The sequence below is a fragment of the Eleutherodactylus coqui genome, chromosome 1, assembly GCF_035609145.1.
Source record: "Eleutherodactylus coqui strain aEleCoq1 chromosome 1, aEleCoq1.hap1, whole genome shotgun sequence".
Taxonomy (NCBI): domain Eukaryota; kingdom Metazoa; phylum Chordata; class Amphibia; order Anura; family Eleutherodactylidae; genus Eleutherodactylus; species Eleutherodactylus coqui.
The window spans coordinates 490,511,122-490,522,899 of NC_089837.1; the positions used below are offsets into that span (position 1 = coordinate 490,511,122).

The 11,778-nt window shown below is 44.4% G+C and overlaps 1 protein-coding gene across 2 annotated transcripts in view; it reads right to left on the bottom strand.

Moving 5' to 3' along the window:
- Positions 1-434: 434 nt before the first annotated feature.
- The window catches only part of CEP126 (centrosomal protein 126), a 61,014-nt gene continuing 49,670 nt past the window's right edge, over positions 435-11,778 (bottom strand). For both annotated transcript variants that reach the window (XM_066586526.1, XM_066586534.1), the window contains 5 exons: positions 11,655-11,776; positions 8,996-9,077; positions 8,026-8,226; positions 6,730-6,794; positions 435-2,697 (listed from right to left, as the gene is read on the bottom strand). In XM_066586526.1, the coding sequence (XP_066442623.1) occupies positions 2,605-2,697; positions 6,730-6,794; positions 8,026-8,226; positions 8,996-9,077; positions 11,655-11,776 (563 nt within the window). In that variant the 3' untranslated portion in view covers positions 435-2,604. The remainder of the gene's footprint in view (positions 2,698-6,729; positions 6,795-8,025; positions 8,227-8,995; positions 9,078-11,654; positions 11,777-11,778) is intronic.

Genomic DNA, 11,778 nt, shown 5'->3' on the forward strand with positions numbered 1-11,778 from the left:
AATGAGGTATTTTCAGATATAAAAATATAACAATCTAGTAAAGTGCGTTATGGGAGTTACAAATCTCTAAAGTACAGGATCCACTATTGCAGCTATTCACACCTTTATAATATACAGATAAAAAACAAAGAATAGAAAATATAAAATTCAGGCCTTTACACAAATTTTATATATATAAAAAAAGTCTTCTACTGCCCCCTGGTGATGCAAAGGTTGTATGGAATCACCAGGTTTCCAGTTATGCTTCAGTGTACATTGAAACGTTTGTTATTAATCCTGCTTCAAAGCTGACCGGAAACGATCCATAGAAATTAAATGCGGCTTTAAAAAAATGTAATAAATTGGTAAAATCCTTAAAAAAAAACTGAAGAATAAAAATATTTACAAAAAAATTTAGCCATTCATAATTTAATCAAACAAATCACTTTTTTAAAAATCTTTAAGGGGTTTTATGGGTGAAAAACTATTAATGGCCAAACTGGACAGTTGCCCAGTTTAGTATTGCGATTGTCTCCCATTGAAGTTAATGGGGATGAGTTGCAATGCTAAACTGGACCACTGCACTACGGACGGCGTTCTAAGTATTGCAGCTGTCCGCTTTTCATCAGGTGATCAGCAAGGGTCCCGAATGGCAGATCTGCTATTGATAACTTATCCTAAGTATAGGCCATCAATAGTTGTGGCCTGGGAAACCTCTTTAGGTAATAGTGCAGGATTAGATAAATATTCCTGCTATGCTGTTGAATTGCGGCTCGGTGTAAACTGCAGCACACACATCTCAGTTTACAAAAAGTTTTCGAGAATGAAATTAATGTACAATATGAAAAGTCCCAGAAGTTCTCTAAGCTTTTCCTAACTTCCAATCATTTGAATGAGGTATGATAGTACATGAGTGATCATCTGCCCAGAAGGGAGGATACCCTTCCTCTAACAACTGCTTAGGACCTCCTTCCATTTACCCCTAGTGGAAAGCCAAGGAAAAGAATGGAAGACCATGTTTTATATGGCTACTCAGTCTTTGAATGTGCGCCCATGTAATGCGGACAGCACTGGAAGCAGATAGCACTGTTCATATTGTAGGTTGGTACTGTGGACACAGCTACCATTTAATTTAATGGGAGCCGTGGCTGTAGTACCAAAGTGGGCCACTGAAATGCTGTCTGCACTGACAGTGGGCCCGGTGATCAGCCGATTGGTGGCAATGCCGAATGGTAGATCCACACCAATCAATTGTGAGAAGAGGTCACCAATAGTTAAAGTCCTGGACAACCCCTTTAAAGATATCAGTTCCTGCCCATGCTTGGAGAGTTGCAGCTGACTTACACATCACGGATTGACAAAGAAAAACTTGTCAATATACATAACATGAACTTTTTACTAGAAAACCCTGGAGTTTCTGCTAAATTGCGCATGGTTAAGATATGTGGAGCTTTAGTTACTGATACAGAGATCCAAATCTCCTGCATGAACAGGAAATTTGAATCAAAGGTGTTATCAGGTCAACTACTGATTTTCTTAGGATAGGCATCAATATCAGATCAGTTGGTTTTGGACTTCCGGGACCCCGTCGATTAACTGTTTGAAGCAGCCATGGGCTTGGGCTGCAGCATCTTTTCAGTCCTTGACGTCATGCTCGTCAGTCACACGACCTTTCTGCAGTTCAGTCCCAATCAAGTGAATGTGATTAAGCTGTAAGACCAGACATCAAGAGATCTGATGATCTATCCTAAATAAATATCATTAATATTTAATGGGGTTTTCTAGGACTAATGTATTATCCTTAGGATAGGTCATCAATAACTGATCTGTGGGATCCGCTGTTTGGGATCAGCTGCTAAAAGTGACAGTAGCACTCATGTATATCAGGCACAGCACCCCTGCCTGGTATTGCAGCTCAGTCCCATTCCCTTAAATCTCTCAGACAGGCCATGTTACTGATAACCGGGACCTCACAGGCCTCCGTAGAGGTCACAGTCCTCACCAAAGCTCTGCAGCCTCTTCAATCCGTTGATCGGTTGGGGTCCTAAGTGGCAGACCCCCACAGATCAAATATTGATGACCTATCCCAGGAATACGTTATCAATATCTTTATCCCAAAAAACTCCTTCGAGTCCTGGAAAACCTCCTTAAATGATAAATTTCTGTCTAGCTGCATCCACCACTAGAGGGAGTTTACTGAATACGATGCAAATGCAAGGTTCAATGGAAAAACAGTATTCAGGAATCTCCTAAGCTCCCCCTAGTGGTGACAGCATGCAGCTAGAATGTTATCATGTAACTCTATAAGTATGTGAAGCTAAGCAGGATACTTTGAACGGTGTGTGAGAAAAACCCCTTTAACGATATATTGAATATACAGAGCCAATAGACACGACCTCCTGAAATGGTTACTAACCATATTGAAATCGCAAATGTCAGACGTAAAAAACTGAAAGCTTAGGTTGCTACGTCACAGAAATGTAGAAACCTAAAATGTACGCCCCCTATAGTCCCCCAATATATTACATCTGTATACATATATATGTACAAACATTGCGGAATATAGTTAACAGTCCTTCTATGATACAACGGAAGATGCTACATTTTCAGCCACCTACAGAGCTACTAGTATCTTCTCTGCAGCCGGGTGCGTGGATCAGCGGACAGACTGCGGTATTTTTGTGCCTGTGTCATGTGTTCGGCGGGCTGGTGAACCTTCTGAAAAATACAGAAACATATGGATTATACATTGGCTGTATATATAACAGACTGCTACGGTAAAGCTCCAGTAATCTGCCACACTTACGGTTGGCACAATGCCACAGTTAAAGAATTCTGGACCTCTTAACATTATTAACCCCTTTATGCTACAAGACGTAATCCATCCTGGCTGGGGAGTACTTAGCGTAACAGGATATAAAAACTTACGTTCTCTGGATGGCACACGCTCAGAGGTGAGCTAACTGCAAGCTACAGCTGGAACAGCGGGGATCGATGAGAACAGCAATCCCCGCTGTTAACCACCTACATTGCGGCATGTAATCGCGAAGGGCCGATGGGTTGCCATGGCAACCAGATGCCATACACTGGTGTCCCAAACTACCATGGCCTGAGATCACTATTGTAAGTGATAAGGCACTACAGAAGTCCTGCAATTCATTATTATAGCAATCGCAGCTTTTATGGTTCAAGTCCCCTACAGGGACATAAAAAATGTTTGAAAAAAATAGCGTTAAACCTCCCCACATGTAAATGAATAAAAAAAAAAGACCCTTTTTGTGCACATTTTCCTTGTCTGTATAAAAAAGAATATAAAAAATGTAAAAAAAAACCCCACATATTTGGTATCTCGTATCTGTAATGATCTGTACAATAAATTAAAAACACGATTTATCCTGTACGGCGAAAAACAGCAAAGAAAAAAAAAATGCTTATTTTGTTTGTTTTGCCTCCAAAAAATTACAATAAAAGTGATTGAAAAAAGCGCTATGTACCCCAAAATAATAGCAATAAAACTATAGCTCAACACACAAAAAAACAAACCCTCACACGCCCATGGAAAAATAAAACAGTTCTGGGGCTTTGAATGCAAAGAAATGAAATAATTAAATGAAAAAAAGGGGTTTTATAGTGCAAAACTGGAAAAACCCTAAAAATAATAATTTTGGTATCTGCACAATTGTACCAGAATGCAGAAAAAAAAATGTATCATGTCATTCATGCTGCATGATTAAGGCCAAATGCACACGTCCAGGTTGGATTCCGCAGTGATCGTATCAAAAACCGAGTTAAATGTTGAGGTTTTCAATTGCACCACTAGGGGGAGACTGTAAGTACTGTTTTACTATTGAGTCTAATGTACAAACAGCGTGTAGTTATATCCCGCAAGTGGTATTAAAAATGCAATATACTGGTCAGGCTTTAACCCCTTGAGTGGCACACCCGGAAATTTTCCGGGATGAGCTCCACTGTCCATAGCGATATAGCCCGGAAGATTTCCGGGCTATGTATCACTATGGGAGCTGCAGAGCACAATGCCACAAGCTGTGACATTGTGCTCTGCCTGCACAGTCCCACAGAGAACAAAGCAAGGGCTTTGAAAAACCAGCAGAAGATATTGCCGATCTGCCGGCAATCTCCTGCTTCTAAGTCTCCTGCTTTGTTTATAGGTTGCCATAGAGACCATCGGCTTGTCAGAAGCAAGCATGGTCTCTGTGGCAGGGAGAGCTAGTGCTTGGCTGTCAGAGGACAGCTAGGTACTAGCTCTTACAGCAGAGATCAGAGAAAACTTCCGATCTCTGCTGTGTTAACCCTTTACATGCTGCAGTCTATGTGACTGCAGCATGTAAAGGGCTGTCACTGCAGCATGTAAAGGGCTATCACCATCGGACCCCCGGAATGTGATCAGGGGGTCCTGATGGGTCCCTGTGGAAGTCCCCTAAAGGGACAAAAAAAGAAAAGTAAAAAAATTATAAAAAAAATAAATAATAAAAACACTTGTCTCCCTTTACTTGGTAAAAAATCAAAAATACAATCACACATGTGGTATCCATGCGTCGTAATGACCAAGAGAAGGAAGTTAATGCATTATTTAACCCCTTAATGACATGGCCTCTTTTTTTCTTTTTTCCCCATTTCTTTTTTTCCTCCCCCCTGTTTAAAAAATCACAACTTGTCCCACAAAAAACAAGCCCTCATATGGCCATGTCAATGGAAAAATGAAAAAGTTATGGCTCTTGAGACGCAACTGCAAAATTAGTTGAAATTCAATGATTAGACCATTTTAAAAAACCTGCCCTGGTGGGCACGACAGGGTGGTAGGAAACCCGCCACTCAAGGGGTTAAAAGGGCTCCTAAACTACAGGTAAAGCTGGTATAGACATAACGGTCTGCCGAGAACAGGTCCTCCACGACTGCTGCATTAAAGGGGATGTCCTATTATAATGTAATACTTAAAGACATTCTCTGCTAACCTAAACAGTTCCTTCTCTGCAGAGATGCAAAATCCGTAACAGGGCCCCTCACCCCCTACAGCTACGCTCCGGCTTCCCACAACAACCCATCATATGCATAGGTATTACAATGGGCGGCACCAACTTACTTCTCCTGGCAGCCACAGCCAACATTCAGTTCCTGGTGCCCCAGCCTCTGCACTGGCTGTGACAATGGCAGGGGATTACACATCCAGCCATGCTCTTAAAGGGCCAGAGCACCCAAAAAAAGTGTTCTTCCTCCAATCATAATTGGTACCTGCCTATTTTATGCATCTACCTCCTGTGTGCGTGTCTGAGAATTGTGGTCTCTCTGTCTGTTTTGATTCTCTAGTTCTCAATATTTGGCTATGGACCCATGCCCACAGGCATATACGTAAAATGCCGCGGGTCATCCAAGTGTACACATTACATCACATATGCAATGCCAGCAGACACCACGTATGGGCCGAGTATGGCACTGCACATGCCCGCAAATCACATGTCACAGACATGCGCAGTGTAATTTTTTTCTTAAATGCGTATCAAAATGCTGCCCATACGCAATATATTGCGTATGGACAGCGTATCATATGCAACCCATAGAAGGGCTGCATATGATGCGCAGAGAAATAGAGCATGTTGCTCCATTTCTTCTGCGTATCGATATACAGTGTCCACATGCGGGTGCGCATGGAATAATGAAGGTCCATTGACTTTCATTGCCTCCATTGATCGCACACGCGTGATGTGTCGTGAATACACGGTCATGGACGTGAGCCCTTATTCTGACTATGTTCCTGTCTCTGCTCCTGACCCTGGCTTGTTATACTGACACGCTTCTGACCGCTGTCTGCCTTGACCTATGGCCGGATTCTCCATGCTAAACCAGTTTTCCGACCTATGGCTTGTACCTCATCCTGAAGTTTGCCGCCAGCCATGACCCAGACTGTCTGACTTCACTCCTGTTCTTGTCCTCTGGTACTGCATTAGCGGCCACAGTAGTAATCGCTTGGGATTCTGTAGCGAAGCCCATTTCCCAGCTGGTGGGGTTAAAGGGTGAAGACCGAGGAACCTCAGGATCTGGCCCAAAGCTAGACTAGTCTGTAGTTCAGTGGATCTACATCCGCTGATCCTTACAATAGGAAGAAGGTTTGAATCTGGGTAGGGGTGTTACTCTAAGCCTGTTCATGTGACCGGCAACATCCAGTGCTGATTGCAAAGGCATAATGTTCAGTCTGACAATCACTTGGGCGACTCTCCAGGTACTCCCTTCCCCTTAGGGTACATTCACAGGGGCGAGAATCTCAACATGAGTTTTGTGTGAATATGAACTCTATTCTTTTGAATGGCCTTATTCACATGAGTGATGCTGAAAATCACAGCATGTTCTATCTTTAGGTGCCCAATGTCTTCTCTGGGACCTTTAGGCACTCGCATACCGTACGATGTGCACGCGAGTGCGATGGGATGTTTCCCATTAAAATCAATGGAAAAAACACTTGCAATCCTCTGACGGCTGTGAAACAAGTGCCTGAGGACTGCTTGGGAGTTGGAGCCCCTCAAATCAGACATTATTGGCCTATCCGAAGTATAATAAAGCATTTAATTGTCATGGGAATATTAGCTGAAGGCTTTTCAAATGCTAATCCATGAAACTGGACATAGCGGCCAATCAGATTCAAGCTTTTTACCATTTTTGAGAATTTAAGAAGTGATCAGATTGGACACATTTTTACAATCTCATAGGCAAAATGAGAAATCGAGAAATATTCCTTACCAGTGGCGACTTTGATTGGAGTCCATTTGTAGCTGCTGAGGGTTTCATTGCGATTTCTTGAACATCTAAAATGACAAAAGGAAGGAGAATCCTATCAGTAGGCTAAAGAGGACTGGTCAGCTCTCTGCCTTGTCATTCCTCTTTTGTTCCTCCTGGACTAAATTGACAACTAGGCGTTCCCACTGCCTTGTAATGATGGTGTCCCTACACTCTCTGGCATTGTCCAATCAGTGTTGATAGTGTTAGTTTGGGACACATCCTATTGGCAGGAGGGGTGGTAACATCCAGTTGCCAATTTTAAACATCTTCAGGAGAAATAATAGAGGAAAAGCAAAATGCAGCGTCCTAACAAAAGATGCTGCAGAATTGCTAATTTATGGCGAATATACGTATTTATTACAACAGACTTGTCTTATGGAGAATCCCTGACCAGACTTTCAAAATCCCCGATTGGAAAATATGGCCCCTTATGGGTTCCATGGGGCCTGGAGCCATCAGCTTTACAGTAGCGGTCGGATTAGAGGCATACATAGAACTCCTGAGGTCCAATAACAAAACCCTCAGTCCCCCAATACTAGTACGCCCCTATGACCCCACAAACTAATTGCACCCTTCTAAAAACCCCTCAAAATTTGTGTCCCAGAAAGTGACACAGTCGTCTCTGTGCCTCTCAAAATTGTAGTGCCCCCTCAGTGGCCCCACAAAGTGACAGTGCCGCCTTTAGTCCCACAAAGTGATAGTGCCCCCTTTAGTCCCATCAAGTGATAGTGCCCCCTTTGTTTCCTCACAAAGTGATAGTGTCCCCTCTGTGCCCCCACAAAGTGATAATGCCCCCTTTGTGGCCCCACACAGTGGTAGTGCTCCGTAGTGCTCCCTCTGTGTCCTCAGCAGTCCATAATTCCTCTGAAACTCCAGCCAGCAGCAGCCCAATCTTGATAACTCACACTACTGCCAATCCAGATGCCACGCGGCTTTGTGCAATGTACGGCCCAAATCCTCCCGTCTATTGTGTTCAGTACAGCAGGAGACGGGGAAGGAGTTGGGCTCCACACTGCTCTGAGCCACATGGCATCCAGATCCGCAGTACTTTAAGTTATCAAGATTGGGGGGACCGCGCAATTTGACTGTGGGTAGGGGCGATTCAATCCTGATCCCGCCTGCCCCACAGGCCCCATAGCATCCAACTGGTCTAACACCATTGGTGTGTGTTGTAGAAATGTTTTAGTGTGCTGATTGGTAATCCAGCCGGGGAGGGGGGTATCATCTTCAGCGGACACCCCCTCTCACTGTACTTACTGTGCAGTCTCTGATTGAGACGATCAAGCGACTGCAGGAGCCTCTGCTCCTCCATAGACAGCGCTGTCTGCGGAGCCCTGTGGACGATGGCGCTGGCCTTGTTTGCTTGCATCTCTTGCATGGCAGCTAGAATTTCCCCATCTGTTGCAGATGTTTCCACCAGATTCTCTGCCAGCATAAACTGAGCCGTACTCTCCGAGACTATAAGGGAGAAGAAATGATCAAAAGTAAACAATAACATTGTAATTAAGTACAAAGAACGTTCCCCCAGCATAATATATTGTGAACGCCAAGGAGCATTTAACCACTCAGACGGAGGGCGGAGCGCAGGCTGCAGCTGTCAGCATTTACATTTAATTACCATGGGACGGCTACATAATACTCTCAGTACCCTTCCAGGAAAACCCGGCTACACATAAGGCATCACTAGCGCTAGTTTGGTTTATTACGGACCACCAATCAGGGCGGCAGACATCAGACAGTCTGTACTCCGAGACGAACATGAAAAATACTGCTGACAAGGTGGTGTCCTTTCAAACAGCAACACAAGGGGTTAAAGAAGGGGGTTCCAAATCAATTAGGTCTCCTTCCTAAGATTTTGGTTAAAAAAGGGAGGCTTAGGCCGGTCTCACATAACCGGATTTCAATTGCAGAATCTGCGATTGGCACCCGTGCGGACGATCTGCGGTATTCCGTACCCGCTGAACAAATAGAACATTCACATATCAGCTCAGATGAGCGGATAGCGATTGCGATTTCCGCAAGCACGCTCTATTTTTGTGCGGACTCCACACGCATTGACTTCAATGGAAGCCATCCAAGCCGGCTGATCCGCAGCCCATCCACAATTGACATTGTGGATAGGCTGCGGGTGTCCACATCATCGCCTAACGATGGCGCAGGAAGTACAATGTTTAAAAAAGAAGGTACGCGGGGGTTGGCGGCCCTACATGACCACAGCTGTACATACCGTCACCACAATGTGTGGCACCGTGTGATTGGCCGGGCTCCTGCGCACTTGGGAAAGGGCTCGTCTTCATCGCGTTCGCGTTCTGTTAAGGAAACAACATTATTAGAAAGCGGTTTATGTCATTTTTTTTAAACAAAGGTTTCAGATCTTTGCACCTTCTGCTGGATATTACCTACAGGTTGTACAGGCGGCCCCCGCTGTGTTATATCAGGACGGACGCCTGTAACCACAACCCTGTAAGCCTTAAAATCATATATTATATATATGTATATTTGTTGTGTATGTTAAAAAAATTAACTATGGCCGCGTGTACATGGCAGAGCCGTATGCAGGAGGCTGTCCGGTGACACAGCGCGGCGCTCCACGAGGCACTGTGAGACAGATTTATGATGCTAAGGCTCATTCACATAGGCTTGGGGGCCATGAATATGCAGTATATTAACGCACCAAAACTACGTATTCTGTGGGTGTTACGTTTTTTTGCACGCATGAGCATTTATGTGTGAAAAAAAACAACCGCAATATGCGCCATTGATATTCAGCACAAATACGCAGTGACTACAGTCTAAGGCCGGGCTCACACAGGCGTATGATTACCATGTATGATGCTGGCGCTGTACGCCCCTGTGATACATGGTAATTCGCAGGCAATCAAGTACATTGCCTTACGCAGTTTTGCTCACATTGTTTCGGAATTGCATAATACACGAGCGCAAAAAAGAACTCCGTATGTTCTATTTTGCCGTGAATATTCGCGAGATAGAAGCCATTGTTCTCCATGGGTGCGTATATATACACACCGATGCGCAATTACATAAGGGAATATAAACAAAAAAAAAACAAGTGAACTGCGCATGACAGAGTGTGTGAGATACAGTACAATGTCGCCACGATACGTGGTAGTACGCCGGGTCACCGCGGCTCCAGAGCTATAAACCGCTGGGTGACCCGCACAGTGTTTTACGCTTACACCGTGTGAGCCCAGCTTAAAGCCGGCGTTACACGGATGTATGCGTATTTGTGTGCGCATTATCGCAGTGTTCTTTTTTCAGAACGATGCTTTTTTGCACGTGCATCGGCGTATTTTACTGTACGTTTCCCGCGCGCAAAGTATGTGCAAAAAAATACGCACCAAATAAAATGGCAAATTAGCGTAATCATTTCCAGTTATGCTCTCTTTGCTGCACAATTACGTAGTATTTTGCGACTATCCTAGCGTTCTTTGTGCACATATGCGCATCCCTATTGACTTCTATGGGGAGTTTTCGTGCGTGTAAAAATAGAGCATGCAGGGGGGGGGGGGGGGAGGCTGCGTGACCAAAATGCGCAGGAAAATTTGCGCATGTGAACAAACCCATTGAAATCAATGTGTGCTCAAATACGCTCATGTGGCGCCACCCGTTTAATACTGTACTACAACTTATGTGGACAGGAAGCAAACGTAATCCTATACAACTAACCGGCACGTAGGACTTCGCCGTGTGACATAACACGCTGGTGGCATCCGATGCTTGGAGCTAAAAGGTTAAATAAGCAGACATTGTGTAACCGCCTTGTACAGACATCTGCATAGGAGTGAAGTCATGTCGCCTGCCGTCTGCTGTACGTTCCTCCGCCGCGCTGTTTATACAACCAGGAACACATGACGATGATGAGCAGCAGATTTCAGCGCCAAATAAACACTACTGATTAATGGTGCAAAACAGCTGCCTGTCCGCCATTCACTGTCCGAACCTGACCGGAACAGCGTGAAAGAATCTAGAGAGACGCGGATCTAATCGTGACATATACAGCCGCTGCTAAAAAGCCAACTCCGGTTTTTGCAAAAGTTGCGCAATTTTCTATTATACTTTCTGTATCAATTTCTAACAGTGTTCAGGATCTCTGCTTGCTGTCATTCAGGAGGAATCTTCACTGCTGTAGACTGAGCTATTTGTTTTGATTAAAAAACAGAAACCTAACGGATCAGGAGCGAAAGAAAAGCTTTCCGTTTCCTTCATGTTTCTAAAGAAGGCATTGAACGTAATGGATCCGTTTAATTCCATCTCTCAGAATGTAGAGACGGAAAGCCGAAACGTAGATTAAGCGCTAATGTGAATGAGCCCTAAGGGTATATTTAGATGTTGCGGATCTGCACCAAAATCCTCAAGATGATTGGCGCTGTGTATTCTGGTGCGGATTTGCTCTAAACGCTGCGTCAAACTGCACACCGCCTGCTGTGGATCTTGATGTGGTTTTTGACGCGAATCCGCAGCAGATTTCACCCCTTTAGACCTTGTTCACGTGAGCCATATTGTCATGCGAGTTTTGTGCGATGTGAATAAAACTTGCGCGAATATGAAATCCATTCTTTTGAACGGCTTTATCCACATTTGGGGAAAAAAATTGCATCATGTTCTATCTTTGGGCGTTCTTGCGGAACGCCTCTTCATTGTTTTCAATGGGACCTGTAAAGCCATTGCATACTGTGCGATATTCATGCGAGTTCGATGTGATGTGTCCGACTGAAATCAATGGGGACACTTGCGATCTTGTGACGAGCGTGAAACACGCGCCTGAGGATCGCCAGTTCACAGAAGTGATGTAAGGCGTTTTTTTAAATAAAAACGCTTTGCATCGGTGTGAAAAATGCACGAAACATGCTGTATAGGTTGAGTACCTGGACAGGTGACGGCCTCCACCCGGCTGACGCCGGTCTCCCCTTCCTCTGCTCCAGCAATGCTCTGCGCTTGTTCTCACCGCTGTCCACAATCTGTTTCCGTCTTGCAAGGGTGACGTAACCT